Here is a 21,286-nt window from a genome sequence, read left to right on the forward strand (position 1 = left end):
CTGGCTTGCTTTCATGGGTCTGTGACCTGTGTGTGTTTGTAAGCACCCTGAAGTCAAGAGCAACCATCCCTCACCTCTCCGCTCTGGAGCTGTAGAGGAAGCAAGCGTTGCGTGGGTCAGGTTCCCGAGCGAACGCCGGCCCCTGTGCCATTGCCTTGGTGGTGGGGTGTTTTCTTCCCAGCTCCAGCCTCCATCTCTCACTGTCGTTTAGGATGACTGTGATAAGTAGGGAACTTTCCACGACCTTCCTTTTCAGGAGATGTCTTCCCTGAGGTTCCTGCATTTGGCTGCCATCCACTCTGCGGTCTGTGCGAGGTAAGCCCTCGACAACAGCGAGTGCTTGCAGCCAAGTGAGTCCTCGGAGATGAAACCACAGAGGCCGACCCGCCGGGACCAGTAGCCGCCTGCTCTTAGCAAGGAAGAAAGGCCTTGCATTTGTTCTCGTCACCGTGCGGATCCCGCGCCAACCCCCACATCTGGAAGCAGTTACGGGGAGCGAAGAGGCAAGGAGGCCTGCGTCTCATGACCCTGGAGGCTTCCTTTCTGCCGCTCTGTTTATTAATTTGCTGGTTTAGAGTGATCGGCTTGGGTCCCCAGAGTGAGTTACAGGAACCGAAGGGAGGAAGAGTGGCCCCGGCTATCACGGCACTCCATGAAAGCAGGCCAGGGTCTTACCGGGGGGCTCGGATGGACTTTGTGTCTAAATAAACAAGGTTTCAGAGCTGCATACTGTGTAGTACTTTAATTACTCAGCCAAGTCCTTTTAAGCTCTGTCTTAAGCTTAAACCCCTCCCCAGCTTGGCAGAACTCAGCTGCCTCTGTCTCTAGGGCTCAACAGGATTTGTACAAACGTTCGGGATTTGGACACAAAGCAAGCCTGTTATTTGCACATCACACAGATACACACTTGTTGCCCTTCCTGGCCTCCCTAAGTCTGTAAACAACTTAGAAGTTAGGAAGGAGCTGGACTGTGTTTTGCACAGCGCCAGGGCAAGGCAGTGTTAGCTGCGGATGGTGCCCACAAGATGCCAATACAACCCAGCGGCGTGCGGGGTCAGCTTCAGGGCTTGTGAGTTCTGGAGTTTGAAAAGCGCCATGGAGGAGACTTGGGTCTCTCTTTGACAAGGACCAACGCAAGGCTAAGGCTGTGCAGCGTCTTCGGCTCCGTACAGCAGAGAGGGATAAAAGGGTGACCTTAAATGCAAACATCAGAAGGCCATTCTCTTTGGCCAGGAAGAACGAATGTGCAGGGAAGCAATCCTTGCAGGTCCTCGTGCGTCTCAGGCGAGGTAAAGCACTAACAAGAAGCAGACTAGCAGTTCTGTCTTCGCACTCAGCCTGTCTCCGGACTCTGGGTTGATGAGTTGCAGTCTACCTTGCCGCCTTGGCCTGGCTCCCAAGCAGACGATGAATCACTTCTTCTGGGAAGAATCCCACCCCCCACCCCCCTTCGGCTCATTTCCCTCCCACCTCCTTCCCCTCCCCCCAGGCCCTGCTGCCTCCCACCCCTGCCGTGGGCTGTGTGGCTAGGCGCTTTGCTTTGGCATTCCTTGCTCCGAGAGAGAGCCCCACATTAGCCACTTCCTTCATTGTCTGTGCCCCCCCCCCAATCCCCGCTGGCTCCCCACCAGACTGTGAGTGCCTCCGGGCCTCCGGGCCGGAGAATGACTCAGCCATCTCTGGACCAGGCTCTTAGCCTGCGTTGAGTTAAGTGTAGATTCGGTCAAGAGCTGCTTTCTGGAGCAAGCTGGTTGCCCGTATGCTGGCAGTAACCATTTCTTAGGGAGGTAGAATAACAAGACTGACAACCTCTGGGTCAACTGTTATTTCACAAATGTGCTCGCGTGCGCGATCCGATCTTTCCTACAGTCCTCAGGGGTCATTCCCATTCTTTCTTGTCTTAGGATCTCGGTGTATTAAATATTAAAGTGACCATGATGTTAGTTTGAATAATTATCTGGCAGATCATTGAGATTTGATCAGTAGTAAAAGAGGAATTAAGGAAGATTTTTTAATGTGTCCTGCCAGAGTGTTGTCACACTTGGAATTATGCCAAGTAACTCCCCCACCCCAAAAAAGAAATTACCTTTCCCTTCTTATTTTACAAATTTTCCTGGTGCTTAAAGAGAAACGACTGCTTAGTATATCTTGGGCTGTCCCCAGTGTGAAATGCATTAAGGAAAGAAAGTGATCTGTCTTGCCAACCAGAAAGTCAGACAGTTCAGAAGGCTCAGTAGGGATCTGAATGGCTGGAGCTTGCTGACTCCAGTTCCCACCTGCTTAAGGATCCCGCGGGAGCTGAGACCAGAAATTCATGCATGGAGGGTCCCCCGGGGGCAGGTTGGGTTGGGCTGTGACGTGTTCCCTCCGGGGAGGCTACAGGTGTCAGGGCTGCACACCCCTCCAGCTTCTTTCCAGACCCTGGGGGCAAGGCAGGCATGAGCTTAGGGGGGGTTTAAGGAAGCAGTTCCCCTGCTGTCTGTGTCGGTGAGTAGCTTTTCCATACTTAACTGAGATTCTGCAGGCTTCAGCAGAGGAAGACCTCGGGGTGAATGGGAGGGCAGAGTCACCAGTGGGCACTGGAGGAGCACTGGGCTGACACGCTGTCATGGCCCCCATGCCTGGGAAGCGCTGGCTCACCCAAGTCCACTCTGCTCCAAGCACAGCACATTCTTCTTGCTGGGGCCATGATGGTGGGGTTGTTGAGGGAGGCTGAGGACTTCTAGTGAACTCACTCAAAGGAACCCTGGTCTCCTAGGGAATCCACACTGCGGATCCGGCAGCCCAGTTCCCTGCCTGTCTGGGGAAGGGGCGACTGGCCTTGTGCCAGCCAGCTGCCTTGTTCACCACAGTGGCTGCTGGGACCTGGGAGGCTTTGCTCAGCAAACATCTGTGCAAGGAGGTCTGAGGGGTGTCAGAAGCTATGGAGTTACACCCCCAGGAGGAGGCACGGTGCACACAGGGAGTTTAATAGGGCAGACACAGGGGCCGGACTGCCTCCCTTTGGACCCTTATTCTTTTGTCTGCTGCCTTCAACACTGCTCTGCCGACTTCTGTCATCTCTCCCAGTCTTGCATGGACAGAGTGACTCCATGCAGGAAGGGCTCGGGGTGGCCCATGTGTGCCCATGCATGCCTGTCTGTGTCCTCTTCGGACTGCTTGTCCGCTTCATTCTGGGACCCACAGCCTTATCTGCAGGTGCCTGGAGGTCAGCCCTTGCTGCGCTTGTCTTTATTCTAATTGACACAATATTTGTCCGTGTTTATGGGGCACAGTATGATTATCAGACACATGGATACAATGTACAGTGATCAAATCAGTAAACAGCATGCCCATTTCCTAACAGAGCTGTCTTTTTATGTATTAGGAACATTTAGACTTTTATTTTCTGGCCATTTTGAAATCTAAAAAATTGAGGCAGGCCAGCGCTGTGGCTCACTAGGCTAATCCTTCGCCTGCAGCACTGGCACCCCGGGTTCTAGTCCCGGTTGGGGCGCCGGATTCTATCCTGGTTGCCCCTCTTCCAGTCCAGCTCTCTGCTGTGGACCGGGAGGGCAGTGGAGGATGGCCCAAGTGCTTGGGCCCTGCACCCACATGGAAGACAAGGAGGAAGCACTTGGCTCCTGGCTTTGGTTCGGCGCGGTGCACCGGCCGTAGCGGCCATTTGGAGGGTGAACCAACGGAAGGAAGACCTTTCTCTCTGTCTCTCTCACTGTCTAACTCTGCCTGTCCAAAAAAAAAAAAAAAAAAAATCGTGGCAGACGGTAGTTCCCTCCCTGTGCTGTAGAAGACAAGAAGTCCTTCGCATCCCGCTGTATTTTGGTGCTCCTTCTCAAACTTCTCTCAACGCCCCCCCCCCGCCCCGCCCCCGCCCCACTCCCCTTCTGCTTCGTCGTCTCTAGTGGCCTCTATCTACTCTCTTCTAGGAGATGGACTTGTTAAGCCTCCACCAATGAGTGAGAACATGTGCTATTTGTCCTCTTGTGCTAGATTTATTTCTCTTACATAGTAACCCCCAGGCCCATTCACCTGCTGCAAGTTGCAAGACTTGCATCTTTCTGTGGTTAAGATTCCATTGTGTATACATACCACATTTTCTTTCTGTGTTCTTAAAGGTTTATTTATTTGTTTATTAGAAAGGAGGTGACTGAGAGACAGAAAGAGAGAGATCTTCCATCTGCTAGTGCTGAGCCATCGGAAGCTAAGAACCAGGAGCTCCAGCCGGGTCTCCCCATGGGAGGCAGGAACGCAAGCCCTTGGGCCGTCATGTGCTGCCTCCCATGCACATTAGCAGGAAGATGGATGGGCAGCAGAGGCAGAATTCAGTCCCAGGCACTCTGATATGGAATGTGGGCTTCCCCAGAGCAGCTTAACCGCTGTGCCACAACACCTGCGCCATTCCACGTCTTGCCGAGCCCTTGATGCACTGATGGCCACCTTGGCTGATTGATACCACATCTCAGCCACTGTCAGTAGTGCTGCAGCCTCCAACATGCTGATTTTGTTTCCTTTGGATCTATGCCCGGCAGTGGCATAGAAGCAGTGGCCCAAGTCCCTTTCCCTGTCTCCCTGTATCATCCTAGACATTGTGTTCTTAGCTGCCAGCCACGGTGTGGTTTGTTCAGAGCCCAGAGGACCATCGGAAGCTCCCCACTTGGGCGACTGGGGGAGAAATTCTGGGGAGAACTGGGGAGGGGGTGCTACAGCCAGAAGTCAGGCCCTGGCTTCTAAGCCCCTGGCTGAGGGGGAGTGGAGAGTCCAGAGAAGTCCATCTGGGTACACTGGGGCCATCTGCATGGGGTATGAGTTTCTCCTTTCTTGCCAGGGCCATGGTGTCAAGCTAGGCATTGAAGAGGCTGCAGGGTGTAAAACCACACAGGCAAAACGCGATGGCCCTCACCATGCAGGCTCTGCAACCTGCACACACTCCTGCTTCTATGCCATGGACTCAAACGTCCAGGGTGTTCTGTGGCTGGGTGGGTTGGGGTGATGTCAGGATAAGGGCCAAGTCTTGGGGTCTTGGAAGGCGGCTTAGCAGAATGGCTGCTGTAGAGCCAGCAGCCACAGCCGCTTCAGCCTGCCTTCCTTTCTCCTGACGCCAGCGCAGTGCTGCCGCTGAGGAAGCTGAGACTGTCACTTAGCCTGGGGGAATACCCGGAGAATCAGGATGCGATGTGGGAGCACTCGCTGCTCCGTGCTGGGACCAAATGCCCACTAGGTTGTGGAGGGAGCCAGGACCACACAGATCAATGCAGTGCAAGGTGCGTGATGGCGCAGCCCCCTAACGCAGCGCCCATGAGTGTCTCCATCTGTCCTGGCCTTCCCCTGGACTAGGCGTGTGCTGCCCTGGGAGGGATGTAGGCCAGACCTTTCAAAACGGATCAGCATATGTGACCTGTGCTCCAGCATGGCTTAGTATGAGACTGTCAAAGAGTCTCAGGAGGCCGCACTGTGAAGACCAACTGTGAGGCCAAGGAGAGACTGCATCCATGAGAAAGCCTGCAGAATGAACAGCCGGGGAACGTGCCTGAGCAAAGCGTCCCAACAGCAAAGCTGGCGTTGCAGGGAAAGCATCATGCGCTGTGGTGGAGGCGGTGAGGCACTCAAGTGGCGGGGGCTGGGAGAGATCGGGAAAGAACACTTGCAGAGTCTCGGGACCGGAAGAAGGGGGGAGAGGTAGAACTGAGTGCGAGGTTTCCAACCTTGCAAGATCCAAGGAATGAAGAGGAGCAGGAGGAAGGAGCTGCGGGGGCGGGGGGAGTCCCGTGCTTTAGAATGCATTGCTGCTGGGTGGGGTCTCTGTCTCTGGCGCCTTTGCCCTCGTGTGAGGAAGTGTGAGGGGAGCAGAGAAAACAGGCAGGGAAGCTTTGCTCTTCAAACCAGCAACCAGCTGTAGGCATCACTCCGCAAAATATTTGAGGTCAGGCAATTAAAGCAACCTCAACACTGCTTCTGGATTCTTCTAAGATATTTTAGCTGAGCCAAATCAATGGAACTCTCTGGTGAAAAATCAATTTCCCTAGAAAATAAATTTGGATTCCCACCAACAAGTAGCATTTGGCAAGCCCTGATTAAGAAAGCCAGTGTTTGGAGAAGTTGTGAAAGCAGCCAGTCATTTCAGAGATAAACACTGGGGACCTAATGCCTTCCTGAGGACAGCTACAGCTGTCACATTGCTGTCAATCGTGGCGCCCAAAGCCGCAGGTTTGTTGTTAGTTCCTGCTGTTACCGTGGTCCGAACCCGCACCCTATGCAGGCCTTGAAAGGGAAGAATGGAAGATGCCTGGGACAGAACCTAATTTCCTGTCCCTGTTCAGTGTGTGGAAGACACTGTGCATCCAACCACACCCAGAGGAAAAACTGCTCATCCACAGTGTGTGCCAGGCCCCTGAGTGAGCGGAGAGCCCCGGCACATGTTTTCAAATGTACTCCTTTTTGTGACAAGGGCTACATGTGTGCAGTCCTGTTTTAATCAGATCTGAACTCTGGCCATCTAACATGACCGTGTAGGCCGTGCTTGTCCCACACACGTATCAGTTCCTGAAGGACCTCGTGAAAATACAGTCAGACTCTAGGTCTGGAGGAGGTCTAGGATTCTGTGTTTCCATGAAGCTCTGGGGTAGCGTTGATGCTACTACTTGCAGATCACATGTTGCGTGGCCAAGTGGCAAAAGACAACTCCTGAAAACTGAGATATGTAATCCCCCAAACATACTGTGTTTGCTCCTTAATTTCAGGAAGCGCAGGTGTTTCTGGGATGGAATGACCGCTGTGTGTCAAGTGCTGTGTCACAGGCTCTGTGTTAACAAGGTCGGGGCACCGCCCCCCCGGATGTGATCTTGTCCTCTGGCCCAAACTCACCCTTCGTCCTCACTAGCAATTCGTGGGGAATGGATTCCCAGAGTTCTCTAATAAACCACATGGTGAGGAGTTCAGGAGACCAGGTTCCCTCTGGAAACGATCTTGGCTGTGTCCCCCGGCTCTGCTGATGCCCTCACATCACTAGGGCCTTGGGCAAGCGGGGCTGCTGGCAGGCCTGGGGCCGGCAGCTGTGACTGCCAGCTCTCCTCCCTCTCCCCCCACCCCCCGACCCAGAACCCATTTCTCTCCAGGGCTCCTTCATGGGGAACTTTAGAGGTCGAGTCCCGTTGTCATGCACCACAGGGTTATTTTCAAACACTACTAGAGATCTCGTGTGTGCCGCAGGCTGCAAAAGCACTCATTTCTTGAAAGTAGCTAGTACTTCGAGTAGTTATTCTTCCAAAAAAGCCTCATTTTCTCCTCTTTAGATTGACATGGAAAGAACAACAACCAAAAAAAAAAAAATCCTTTCCCAGTGAAAGGCTCTTTGGTGTGCTGCGCCTGCCCAGGGTTGGGACGGAGGATCTGGCTCCTTCCAGGGCTGCGTCACCACGGCTCCGGGGTGGGAGGATGCCCGCATTAGGGGGGTGCTGCCTTGTATGGCTCTGCAGGGGGTGACAGGGGAGGGTGCAGAGTGGGGATTTTTTTTCTTTAAATATCTGAACAGTGAGTAAAGCATTACTGTAATCTCTGCCCTGAGCTCATGGAAAAACTCCAGTCATCGAACGTCAGGTTTACAGATGGGGGACGTGCAGTCCAGCGGCATCACCCGACTTGCCCCAGAGCCCTAGCGCTTGCTGGAGGCTCCCAGCCTCGTGCATCCAAGGCGCGGCTTCCCTACAAGCTGTCACGCAGCCAAGCGTGCCCCGTCCTGGGGCCAGCGTCTGGGCTTCAGCCGATGCTGCAGTGTCCCTGGGCACCTTCCAGTACCCTGTGACAAGCCGTCAGACTGCAGCAGAGAGAGGTTTTGCTTTCAGTCTATTAAATGAGCATTTTCAGGTCATTACTTCTAGAGCCACGAAAGTCTCCTGCCTTCTCAGTGACCTCTACTGTCTAGAATAATTCCTGGGGAGAGGGAACAGGAATTGCAGCAACTCATGTCAACTGGCCACTCCCCAAACGGTCGCAATGGCTGGGGCTGGATCAGGCCAAAGCCAGGAGCCCAAAATTCAATCTGGGTCTCCCATGTGGGTAGCAGGGACCCAAGTACTCAGCCATTGTCCTCTGTACTCCCAGGTGCATTAGCAGGGAGCTGGGTCAGAAGTGGAGCAATGGGGACTCAAACTGGTGCCACTATATGGGATGCCTGTGTTGCAAGCAGTGTCTTAACCCACTGTGCCACAACTCTGGCCCTGATAGGTTTTATTATTATCTCTAAGAGGTTGAATAGCCTGCTCAAGGCCACACAGCTGAAAAGTAGCAGGACAGGAACTGGAACCCAAGTCAGGGCTCCCAGAGCACTCAACACATTTGCTACACTAGTGCCGTTGCTCACTGGCGAAGACTGGCTCGGGGATCCAAGCTGTAAGTGTCAACCATCAAGCAACATTTCCAACTGCTGCTTCCTCCCCTCGGAGTGTACACCCATCCCAAGAACTTTCTTTCAGTTCTTCCCCCAGCCTTGTGGTCAGGACCACCCCAATTCCACAAAGGGGTTATTTGAGCAGCAGCTCATACTCGGATGCCAATCCATGGGGCACTGCGGTTTGGACCTTCACCCCGGCCAATCCAACCTCCCCGGCTTATGAGCGTAGCTACCATGCTTTTGACTCACTGAGTGGGCTCATTGCCAAGGACATCCATCTCTACTGGCTCACGGGCTGAGGCAGAGAGTCAGCAGATGGAATCTTCTGGGGTGGAAATCACCACTTCTTCCTACTATGTTCTCTGGGTCAAGGGGAAAAGAGAAAATGGTAATAAACATCACGAGGGGAAAAAGGAGGCAAAGTCAAGATGCAGCTCAGTCCAGGGACCCTGAGCCAGCAAGTGCAACCCTATCCTCTCAGAAAGTTGGTTTGGGAAAATCCACTTACTCCAGACCCAAGTATGTGCTTCTCTGTGCTCCCCAGGGAGCAGTACAGTCCCCACCTGGACAGAGGACAAGCAGAGCATTTTCCCCAAAGTGGCAGAGGTCCCCAACACAGGAACTGGTCCCCAGTTGTAGCCAGAGGAGTAAATGTCTCACCTCTCCCTTCTGGGGAGATCGGGTGAGGAGGAGGCCAAGGAGGCTCTACTCAAGGTCAAAGCCACAGCAGAACACCCCTAGTCTTCAATGCAAAAGATATAGGCCCAGCTCCCAGTGCTCCAGGAAACTTTGTATGTATAGCCTTATGGCCTCTGCCTTTCTGAGTGCCAGCCATACACTAGCAACCACTCAGCTTGACCCCTGCTTGCCTGCTGGCTCCCTGAAGCCCTCCCCAGTGTCCTCCCTGGCCCCTGTGACCCCCCCCCCCCAGGGATCCTTCTCAGCCAGCGCCCCACTTCCTCCACCTCTCCAGGTGGGTGTCCCCCTGGGTTCTGCCACCCCCTCCTCTTTTTCCCTTGGCTTCTCCTCCTGAGGGAGCGCATCAGTCCATGGCAATCACAAGCATCTACTAGGGTGTTTGACTCAGATCTGCCTGCCCGAACCCTCCACCTCCCTGAACCCCAGACCTCTGAATACAGCTCCCTCCCATCCATCTCCTCCATCTGAAAATGCGGAGGCTGTGCGTGCACTTTGTGCACAGAGAGCTGCAGTCACGGCTCACCCACAGGTGCGCCTTTCCCAGGGGAGCAGTGCTCCTGCCCCAGTCCTCCCAGGCACAAGCCTTGAGCTTACCTCTGCCCCTCCTTCTCCTTGCCCTCCGTGCCCAACAGATTTCCCAGTCCGGTCAATACTCGAACTGCAATCTCCCTTAACCCTGTGTCCTGCCCTGCACTCACTCCCACCCCAGTCAGCCTCTTCCTGCTCCTCAGTCCTCTCCTTACCCCACTCCTGCCGGTGGCCTTGACCTGCCTCTATCCCCCTCCTTTCCGACAGTGCTGTTCCAGCATCTTGGAGCCTCCCTCAACTTTCCCAGGCTTTCTCCCTGACAAGCTTCTTAGAGCACAGCCTTAAAATACTCACTTCCTCTCCTCCCCACCAGCCACCACTTCTGGCTTCAGGCATCCTGCTGTCCACAGCCAAGTCCCCGGTGACCTCTCTGTTTCTGAGAAGGTGGACACGATTCGGAACCGTGCTGGGCGCAGGCTGTTGACAGCTCCCCCGCTCCTGGACTCCCTGGGTCCCATGGCAGCTCCCCATTCTCAGCTTGCACCCGTGCTGCTGTCAGCACTCCCTCTCCTGAAGGCCTGCTCTCTTCCCCGTCTCCTCCCTCCTTCCCCAGGCTGCGGGATGACCCAGGCGTAGATTTCCATGCCAGATCTTCAGTCCCACTGCCCATGGGATGCTCCGGCGGGATGCATCATAATCATCCCAAATCGCAGCAGGCCTGGACCCCTCTCTCCATGCCCTCATCCCCAGAACAGCACCACTGCCCACCAGAATGCCCCTGCCCCAGACACCATACTCGCCCGTGGCTTCTTTCTTGCTGGTTCCTGGTATACAGGTGAGGTACACAGGCAACCTCCTGACACCCGTGCAATTGGCCCACCACTGTCCATCCCCACTCTACTCCCAAGCTCTGCCATGGCCCCTTCTGGTCACCTGATCCTGCCTGCAGCCTGCTTTTTTCTTGTCTGATCTACTCAAAGCCTGCTTGGGACACTGACCGAGCCCTTGTCTGTGCCCCTGTCACCAGGGCTCCGAGCTTGGCTCTGGGCCCTGTGTGCTCCTAACTCTTCCCCTACCCTTCCCTCCACCTCCCCGCGTGTTCCTGTCAGTTAACTCGAGTTCCCTAAATGTGCACCTCATTTTGCATAGCGAATTCCTTCTCATCCTTCATACAGGACAAGGGTCACCTGCCTGGGCCAGGTGCTGCCTCTGGACTTGAAAGCCTCAGCCCATTTCCATGGCTTGGCCCATGGAACTCCCCAGCTGTGCGCCCTTTCAGAAAGTACTGGAAAGAGTCTGCTCATCCATCCTCCCCCTCCTCCTCCTCCCAGCCCTCAGGGCTAGGAGTGCCTTGTGGCTTATTCCTGACTAATAGGTGTTTGGGTGCATACCTGCCTCCTCAACAGGTGACTATGTTTCTCTGCTCTGAGCTCCTCCAGGGGTGCATGGTGCTCATAGCTGGTTTCTGGGGGAGGGGGGGATGAATGAGTGCATGGCCTCCCCAAGGTTTCCAGGAACAGCTGGGGGCCCACACACCCCGCCTCGCGATTTGCTGGTCTCTCCATTAGCACTGGTGCGGCTGGCATGCGGAGTGTTGTGGGGGCCAGTACTGCCTCTATTAGTGCCTGAAGTGTTTAGTTAGCCAGAGCAGTGCTCGGTCCCGGGGTTCGGTTCGGGGCGTGAAGGACCTGAGGAGGGAGCGAGGTTTGAGGCGAGCCTCAGTGGCAGCGGCCGCTCAGCGCTCAGTGTCACCAGCACCAGGGCGGGTTGGGAGCGCTGGGCGCGCGGGTGCCGGCAGAGCCCGGAGCAGCAGCGCGGGCGCGGCAGCGGGCGGGGGGCGCCGGCGGCTGGGGAGGCGCCAGGCCGGCCCGCCCTCCCCGCGCCGCGGCCGCTACCACGCCCCTCGCGGCCGCTCCCTCCCGCTCGCCGCTTACTTAACCTGGCCCGGGCGGCCCAGGCGCCCTCACTTCGCCGGAGCCGCCCGCTCGCGCGTCCTGGCGTCCCTCGGTCCGCGCGCGTCCTCCAGCTTCATGGCGCTCCTCGTGCGTCTGCTGGCCCTCGCCCTGGCGCTGGCCTTGGGCCCCGCCGCGACCCTGGCCGGCCCCGCCAAGTCTCCCTACCAGCTGGTGCTGCAGCACAGCCGGCTCCGGGGCCGCCAGCACGGGTAAGCCGGGCCGCCCCGCCAGGGGCGCCTGACGGACGGGGGCCCCCGGGCTCCGAGCGCACGCGCGGGGGGCAGGCATCCAAGAGAGCGAGGGGCGCAGGGGACAAAACCCAAAGGAAAAGCAGGCAGGGGCGCGGGGGAAGACCAGCTCTGCAGGCGGTGGAAGGAGGGAGGTGCGGCTTGGAGGCTGGAAAGCCTGGAGGAAAAGGTCAGGGAGTGGCCAGCGACCCCCAGCTCAAGCCAAAAGGCAGAGGCTGTGGCGCTTTCAACTGCTCTCCCAGAATCGCCGTGGGAAGGTGCCCAGGGCAAGCCCACTCAGCGGTGCACACACCCCTACCCATCCCGCGCTGGCCCTTGTCCCATGACCCCAGACAGGAGGCGGGGGCCACCCAAGTGGCAGCACCTCAGGCACCCCAGAGTTCACTTGGCTGTAGTTGCACCCACCACCTGGCATCACAGCACTTCCTCCTCTGCCCCACGAAGAGCAGAATTCCCTGGGCCTTGTGCTCATTGTGTGGATGGGGAAACTGAGTCATGAAAAGACACATGGCCCCGACCACTCCCCGCAGTCCTGTAGCACGCACTGGAACCAGGCCTGGAGTGATCTGAAAGCGGAAGCCAGGTTTGTACCTGTGGGACACTGCACTGCAGATACTCCCTTGAGACGCAGGGGATGTGTTGGTGTGGGAGGCAAACCCAGGCAGCGGGTCTGAGCGGGTCTGAGCTGTTGAGGAGCCTGGCCTAGGCCAGGTGGAGGTGGGCAGTTTTCTGCATCCCAGCTCACGCAGGTCATGGCTACTTCACACCTGGGCTGGCTTTGTTGCCGCTTCCAGCCAGCCTGGTGGTACTGACTTTCCCCAGGGGAAGCCCCACTGCCTTGGGGCCTGGCATTCACACCTGGGGCAGCTCTGCCCTCAGACCCAAAAACTGTTGTGGGTGAGAGAGTTGTCTGCCTAGGCGCTGCCAAGGCCTGGGCTCCCCACACCTGCCAGTGCCCTGGGCCCCCAGGGGTATCAGTGGCCTCTTTTAGGGAGTAACTACCCTTGTATCCTCTGCCCGTGGCTTTGGCATCACTTGGGCCGTCTGAGGGGAGGTGGTGCTGGGAAGATGACATCCATCCCCAACCTCAGTGTCGTCCTGGGAAGGAGAGCACCAGGGTGTCCAGGAGCCGTCAGGGAAAGGGGAGACTCCCCTTGGACTTAGGAGGGAGGGTCAGAAAGATGAGTGGGTGCGAGGCCCACGGCGCATGCGGTGTTTTCATGACCTCTGCCAGCTCACCTGTGCCCTCCCTGCTTTCTTGCCAGTGGGCCAGGCTGTGTTCCATGTCACAGTCTGCCAGAAGGCTGTTCCTTCTGCCCCTTCACCTTTGAGTCAGGAGCAGAGCCCAGGGGTGCCCCTGCAGCATGGCACCCAGCCTGGCCTGTCCACCCGGCCACAGTGCAGGGCCCCACCAAGGGTCCTGGCTATGCAAACCTCCTGTCCTTGGGAGCCCAGAGCGGCACTGGCCAGCACGTGCTTTTTATTACAAGTTTCAGAAATCCGCTCACTGCCCCACCACACCCCAGCAGGCCACTCCTCTTGATGGGCTCCTTGCAGTGTAGTTGGCGAGGCCGATAGTCAGAGTGACAGGCAGAGTGATCCCGGGCACAGGAGCAGTCCTGCCCCAGTCACACGTGGGTGCATGGGGCCGAGAAGTGGGATATAAAGGGTACCAGCATGGCTGCGTGGACTTGCACTGTCCCTGAAAATACCCTAGGGCTGCCTGGCCTTGCACGCACAGGCGTGGCACCTTGTGGGAAAGGATGACCTTGTTCAAGCGCCACGGTGAGAACTGGTGACCCGGGAAGGAGAGCATCTTTGCCACTTTCAGGAAATGCTGCGTGTTCCGCAAAGCACGGGAACGCCGACTCCGCTTTCACGTCCATCTCCCCTGCACGCTCCCATTGTACAGGTGGTGAAACTAGCTCAGAGACAGAGAGCAACTGTGCAACACAGAAAGCTGCAGGGGGAGTCCTAAGTGGCCTGCTCTCCTGACTCCCAGCTGCGTCGGTGCTGCCGGAGGGAAGCAGAAACATTATACCGAGAGCTAAAAATGCAGTCATACTTGTTAATATCAACAATCAAAAACTGGACGGAGTCCCCGAAGCACTTGGCTTTCAAGTCCAAGTTCAATGGCAGTGCTGTTGTGCTAGGGGCAGGAGGCCCAGAAATGCTTGATACTTCAGCGTCAGTTTCCTATGTCTGCTGCCCACTCCCACCACCCCACCACCCCACCCCTGGTGTGAAAGGGACCCCAGCGGCCCCCAGCTCTACTCGTGTCCCTGAGGACAGCAGCAGTGGAAAGTCATTCTGCAGAGGAATGCTGGCGCTGCGTCCACAGAGACTGTGCCAGACACCTCCGGCCAGTGGCCGGGACTCCATCAGCCGTCAGTGTTTCCTGCCTGGTCAGATAGAAGAACTCCCAGGGTCGTACAACAATAAATAGGATGTAGAGCTGGACTGTGGCCAGCACGGATTCGTCAGGGGTTATTCGGGGACTGTGCATCCCAGGCAGCAAGCAGAGGTTCAGAGATCTGCTGGCATTCGGTCAGGCCCAGCTGGGGCGAGGGGCCCCAGACCTCCCCGCTGCTGGCCTGTGTGCTCCTCTGCTGCCTTAGCACTCCTGTCTTCAGGTCCTTATGTCACTGCTTCCTTGAGCCGCTCCCCTCTGCCTATAGGACAGGAGGTGACAGCCACAATATAAGAGACGGGACAGAGGAGTAATGAGGATGACTTCTCCCTCGGTGACCCAACTCCAAATGGGAGCCTTGGCCAGGTTCCTGTAGGCAAGGTGGTGGGGCCACTGGGTGAGGCTTCCTGCCAACCACTGTGCATGCGGAATGACACCTGTGGGTGACACATGTAAAGTAACTGAGGAGTCGATGGTGAAGGAACGCCCCCTGCTTTGTGAGCCCCTGAGCTTCCTGAGCTCAGGGTTTGGGGGAAGCCCTCGGTGTGTTTGCTTTGTGTTCCTCTGTCTTGCGGTTCGTCAGGGAAACTGCCTGCCTCCAGTTTGGGAAGATCACTCCTGGCTGTCACCACGGAGCCACAGTAGCCTCCCTGCCCCAGCAGCTCCCCATGAAGGTCCCACCACAGGTCCCTCATGGGCGGACATCCAGATGGGCAAGGCCAAGGTCTGCCCCCTGACGACACCAGTACCACAACTAAATTGGCCATTTCTCTTCCATCTTTCCAAAGTTCGGATGGCCCAGGAAGACCAACATGAGGGGAAGGACCTTGGGGCAGGGTGGGCGTGCTGTCCCTCTTGCTAACCTGTCTACTTTGTTCCCAGCCCCAACGTGTGCGCTGTGCAGAAGGTCATCGGCACCAACAGGAAGTACTTCACCAACTGCAAGCAGTGGTACCAGAGGAAAATCTGTGGCAAATCAACGTGAGTATCTGGGACCGCCCACCCCAAAGAAAGCTGCACTGTGGGCGCGCTGGCTGCCTGTGTCGGGGTCCTGGGGTCCTGGGGTCCTGGGCTGGGCCAGTCTTCCCAAAGGTCAGGCTGCCAAGGGTGCCACGGAGGTGCAAGTACAGCAGGGTCAGGGCACTGTGTGCTGGGCATGGCGTCTTTAGGAAGCTGGCTGATTTGTCTTGCATGGTTAAGGCTGCTGATAAAGCTAGATGCACGTTTCAAGGCTGGCTGGGGATTACGAGAATGAAACACATACACACATACAGAGAGAGAGAGAAGCACTCAGTCCTCACTGCGTGGAAGCAGCATTAGTGGAAAAGCCTGTGACTGGGAATGAAATCCATAGGTGAACCTATGCTGAAGAATGCCACCCAGCTCTGCTGTCCAAAGGAGACACCCCACAAAGTCATGGGGTGCCTAGGAAAGTGCTTATGATGAGGTATTACCAAGTACGCGGGTCACGTGCAAACTCTGGCTCTGCCAGGCCTCAGTTGCCTCGTCTGTAACGTGGGAATGGCTAAAGGATGGATCTTGTGGAGCTGTCGTGAGGACTAAATGACATAATGTGCACACAAGACTGATATGGCACCCGGCCCTGGTGTCAGGAGCTGCTAGCTGCTGTACACGTACCCCAGAAGGTACAGGTCGAGACCACGTAAGCAGATGGGCAAGCGCCAGCAGGGTGTGACTGGGGTGGTGACGGTTCAGCTTCTGGGTGCCTCTGTCACCATGGAGCAAGAGGCTTAAGAGATCCTAACCGACTTTTGCACACCGTCCAGTGTCGCGGTTTTAAAATTTATTGCTTGTGACGTGCTTCTGAGAAACCGTCTCCTCCGACGCCGTAAACTTGGGGAAAGAAAACCACTTTTTCCTTTAAAACGTTCCTGGAGATCCAGATCCCGGTGTGACCTGGAGCGTGGGTGGCACGCATCAATCCTAGCATGAGTGGAGGGAAATGAGCAATCTTGGCAGAGCAGGGGCAGCTGCGGAGGGCTGGTCCGTAGCCGCTGCTTCCCCCGGGGTGCAGGGCCCAGCCTCCCTGCTCAGCGCTGTGAGCTAGGAGCACACCTCTGTTCTGTCAACAGAGGCCCGTGATAATTCTTGCTGCTAGGAATACATGGAGATTGTCCAAATTCTGTACCACTCATCTGTCTATGAGAGCTGTGTTAAAAGAAAAAAAAGCCCCCTTTGTGCTAATTGACTTTTCCATGTAATACATTATGTACTCAAATAAACAATTAATTACTAATTACCTGGCCAGGCCCACGTAATTGCTTCTTGGAAGGTGCCCAAAGCTTGATGCCAGGCAAGCAGCTCTCTGCTCTGCCCATGGTGTCTGAGGGTGCCACGTTTCTCTTAGTTCAAGGGTCTCAAAACCCAGGACCAGCTGGCCATGGCTGGCACGTGCCGAGCTGTGACAGGTGCCCTGTTTGAAGTATTTCCTTGACTGGCTAACAGTAGCCTGGTAGCACTCCCTGCAGTGCTCAGGTGGCACTAGTCAGTGACAAGTGGCCCCAGGGCCCTGCCTTGTGCTACCTGTGCCTTTTTCCATGTACATCCCAGGGCATCGTGCAAGCAAGAGCCATGGGTTGGCAAAACGTTCCTGGGGACCGAGTCTTCCCCTCTGAGGCAAGTTGGGCCTTGAGCTCCCTGGCCCCAGGGAGCACAGGGGAGCCCAGACTCTGGGGTACGAACAGGGTGTGTGCGTGGGGTGAGAGAAGTGACGTTCGTGCCAGAGGCAGACCAAAGTCAGTCCCCAGGCCTGGCTGCTGACCTGGTCTTAGGGAGCCGGAGGAAGACACACTCAAGTTCAGCTCACAATCGGATGTGGCTGTTGCTTTAGGCGACTTCCAAAAGAGGAAATGAGGGTGGAAAAACATGAGTTGATCTAAAACTTCATGATCCAGGACAAGAAGGCCCTTCCTGGAACATCACGTGCAGTGTCAGGAAGGTGGAGCTGACTTGGGAGAGATCCAGCGAGCTCAGAGAGGGAAGGGAAGAAGCGGAACTCGGCTGCTGTCCTGGAGAGCTGAGGCAGAGCAGCTGTGCGGGGCTCGGAGGCCACTGGGACCCATCCCCACCGCCCACCCCGTCCTGGTCTGTGCACCGTGGGGGGTCGGGTGGGAAGGGCCCAGGGCTGTGCTGGCTGCAGCTGACATCATCCTTGGGCTTGCGGGTCCCTAGCCTAGGAGATAGGAGTTGGGGTGGGGGGCGAAGGGAAGATGACCAGCTGCGCGCGCGGGGGGGGGGGGTTCTCAGCAGTTCCCAGGGGCAGGCAGGAGTGGGTGCTGTTTCCCAGGGGCAGGGGAGGGTCACAGTTGGGTGGGGGCACAGCACGGAGCATCAGCCAAGGAGACTTGGAGGTGAAGCCTCCTGGAGACACTTGTCTGTCGCCTGGGGTCCTGGCCTCCCCCCAGCCCTGCTCTCCCTCCTCAGGTGAGGCTGCCTTGTCCCCACACAGCAGCTTGAGTGCCTTTCCAAGGAGGGATTTTGTTACAGGAAGTAGTTGCCAGTGAGCGAGTTTTCTGACTTGGGAATTCACGTCGGCTTTTAGTTCCGATCCTAAAGAGCACCAGAGCCACACGTTGGCAGACAGCTGACCAAACAAGGCTGGGGATTCAGATGGTGTCTCACTCCGGATTCCGGGCCCACGCTGGATGAGTGACCAGGAGGTTTCCATGGGTGGCGACCAAGCAGTGGTGCAGGAAACTGTGGCCAGGAGCCCAGCTCCCTCTGGACAGGCCTCCTCTGTGCAGGTCCTGGGGAGACGGAGCCAGTCCACAGCCAGGTTGGGGCTGGCGCCATGGGGAGCTGATAGGCGTAGTCCAGCTCCCACGAGGCGAGCCCGAGGCAGGGCTGGCTGCTGGGGGAGCAGGCAGCTGGGGTGGCAGCCGTGTGCTCTGAAAGTATTGCAACAGTTGCACACTCCCAAGCACAGAAGCCCTTCTCAGAGTGGCAGTCCTGTCCCTGTCTCTGGTAGCCAGCGTTGCCCTGCCCCAGGCTGAAGCAGGACCATCCTCCATTCTTCAGCCCTGTGCTCAGGCTTGGAGGTGGCACTCGTCCTGGAACAGCTGCTGCATGGCCAAGTTGCCCATCAGCTGCCAGGGCTCACACTGGCAGAGGCCATTCTGGACCGGGTGCCAGAGAAGAGCTCCCCTCTTCCTCCCTCTGCCACGTGGCACCACCTTGGTCCCTGGAGAACAGAGGAGAGGGTGGTAGGGACTCCTGGAGGCTACCCCCAGCTCCCCACCAGTGCCTGCTTCCTGTGTTGTATTTCTCGTGCAGCCAGCAGGCACTCCAACGTGCTCCGGGATAACCCAGACTGGACATGCATCACATCAATGCTGGAGATTCCTGGCACCACTGCCCGGCAGGTCCTCTCCACGGTGCTGACATGGGATTCTGTTCTGTAGCACCCTCACATCAACCTGTGAACCACCTGGGGGCAGACACTGGGGCAGGTAGAATAATGCACACACACCCACACCCCCAAAGGCAGCCACTTCCTAATCTGCTGACCTGTGCACGTGGTCCCTACGTCATGGACGGGGGCGTGGCAGATTGAAGCTGCAGGTCTTTCGGGGAGTGGTGGCGCTGGGTTTGTTGTGGACCCAGTGCAGTCATAGCTTCCTTGTGAGAGGCAGACAGCAGGGGCAGCCTGGCTAGGAGATGCGATGGGGGAGCTGGGACGGGGTGGGTACAGCGGGAAGAGCAAGGAAGGCAGGAGCCCACCTTTGATTTTACTTCCGTTTGGCCAGCTACTGACTCTCAGCTCCAGAATTTTAAGATAAAAAAATCGGTGTGAGGCTGCCAATTTTGTGTGGTCTCTGGTGACTTCTCACCCCAGCAACAGGAAGCTAGCCCTGGGCTGTGTGTTGAGTTCTAGCTGTGGCTCATTTATGACCATAGGGTTGGGCTATCAGTGGTCTCGTGGCGGACATCGCGTACCGTGACGTTGTTAGCCTGGCTTCGGCTTCAGTGGATTCCTGGAGTTCTCTGTGGGAGAGGCTGAGCACTTGGCAGGACCCTCGGTGAATCTCACGCATCTGCGAGGGGCTTCCTGCACGTCGACTCGTTCCGTTTTCTCAGCCGCTCCGTACCATGAGTAGGATTATTAGGCCATTTACAGATGGGGAGACTGAGGGTCAGAAAGCCTCAGAAGCCTGCTCTGAGGCCCCCTGCCATGCTGGTCACTGGGGAGGTCTGTGGACCCTGCTGTGTGTCCCCAGGGAGAACAACGCTCAGCAGCCGATGGCAGTGGTGTGGGAGGCCTGTAGGGCCTGGCTGCACTGCCCCAAGTCTCTCTGCAGCCCCCAAATCCGTGGTCATGGGTCCTGGAGGAAATCCTTTGCAGGGTCAAAAAAGTGCGTTGGCCCAGATCACTCCCCCAACCCCACAGCCTACTCCTGGTAGAATCTCACCACCCCTCCCCCCGGCAGCTGGTAGCTGTGATGCCCTGATGCCTGAGGGCTCCTCCTCAAGACCCCTTGTCAGACGAAGGGTGGTCTGGGACCTGGGGAGACCCAGGCAGCGGCCAGGAACCCCCAGACGCCCTCACCCACTGCTCACATACTGCCACAGGAACTGAAGTGCATTTCCTGAGGACTGTCCTTGTCCCTAACTGGGCCAAGGCCTTCCGGGCAGACAGCAGGGAAAAGCAGTCTGTGATCACCTCCCCAGAGCCCCGAATCAGCTCGGCTGCATTCCCAGGGCCAGGAGCGCAGGAAAGGAACCATGCGGTGGGCACTCCTCAGGTCTGCCCGGCTTCCGGACGACACCAGTCTATGTCTGCCTGCGAGTTCTCTTGGAAACCGTGACACACTGAGTGGTTTGCCTTCTGTCTCAGGAGACTGGAGCCCTGGCTGGTGCCTCACTCCCCCTGCCCCTCAAGTCTGGTGACTCCCCGGCGTCCACAGCCAGAGTGGTTGGCCAGGCTTGTGCAGTCCACTTGAACTTGTTGTATTAACTGCTTGGAAAATTCCTCTCCATGCCGTCAGGAAGGACCGTGTGGCAAGGGAGCAGAGGCAAGCTCCCGGCGTGGCTACGCTAAGCCCTCGTGTGGACACTCTCAGTCTGTGTCCCCCTCCCATAAATGCCCTTGTCCGTCAGGCACCTTCCCTGCTTCCTCCTCAAATTGTTCCTCCGAGCTGGAGAGCTGATCATTGTCCTGGAGGATGAGCTTTCTCTAACCTGAGGCTTGTGTTTGTTAGAGACTGGGTCCGGCCACGGAGAAGCCAGGAGCCTTTCGCCAGAACAGCCTTGGTTGGTACGGTCACATTTGGACACTGGCAGGCTGGTCCCTTCTGTGCAGGGACACCTAGGGCTGGAGGACACAGACCTGGGCTCCCTGTGGTTTCCATCCTGGCCTGTGTTTCTCACTGAGGGAGGGTATCAAGCTCACAGCTCCAGTTGTCCCCAGCACACGTCCCCACAGTGTCTGTGCTGTGCCAGCTCCAGGGCCTAAGGATCATGCCTTAGTGGACTGAGCCTGGGGCAGGTGGGATGGGCCAGCCCAGAAAGGGCAGGTTAGGGTTGTCTCAGTGGGCTGTGTCCTGGGCATGCCCTCTGCTTCTCCAAGGCCACGAGGACCTGCTCCGAAAAGGGCTGGAATTGTTGGGACAGTCAGGATCAAGGAAAGCACCAGGTCTAGAACCATCCCAACCCCTATGGCTGCTGTGCACAGGCCAAGACATAACCCTCCCCTGTATCATGGAGGGCAGTGGAGGGAGAGGTTGAAGGTGGCAGTCAGTTGACCAGGAAAAATCCTGGCGCTGGGGACAGCACTGTGGCCTTGGGGACTGAGCGCCTGTGGTGGGAGCTGGCTGTATGACCCACCCACATGTGACAGCAGCACAGGGTCCTGCCGCCCTGGGACCCGGGTGCAGAGGGCATGGCAGGGTGTGGCCCTGGTCACTTTGGAGGTACCACTGTGTCCTCCAGAGGTCAGCTTTTCAAATCCCTTTACTTTCCAGCTGCCTGTGCATTGTCAAGACCGATAGAAAATGGGCTGGACTTGAGATGCGAGGTGACTCCCAGGCCTGCTCCTTCCCAC

At 57.0% G+C, this 21,286-nt stretch overlaps 1 protein-coding gene across 3 annotated transcripts in view; it reads left to right on the plus strand.

The window, feature by feature from the left end:
* The window catches only part of TGFBI (transforming growth factor beta induced), a 110,603-nt gene that overhangs the window by 70,541 nt on the left and 18,776 nt on the right, over nucleotides 1–21,286 (plus strand). For 2 of the 3 annotated variants that reach the window (XM_017341072.3, XM_017341073.3), the window contains one exon: nucleotides 15,109–15,207. In XM_017341072.3, the coding sequence (XP_017196561.1) occupies nucleotides 15,109–15,207 (99 nt within the window). Of the gene's footprint in view, nucleotides 1–11,499; nucleotides 11,778–15,108; nucleotides 15,208–21,286 lie in introns of those variants that run through there. The other variant, XM_002710222.5, reaches the window with a different exon arrangement.

This window comes from Oryctolagus cuniculus, chromosome 6 (assembly GCF_964237555.1).
Source record: "Oryctolagus cuniculus chromosome 6, mOryCun1.1, whole genome shotgun sequence".
In the NCBI taxonomy this organism is placed as follows: Eukaryota; Metazoa; Chordata; class Mammalia; order Lagomorpha; family Leporidae; genus Oryctolagus; species Oryctolagus cuniculus.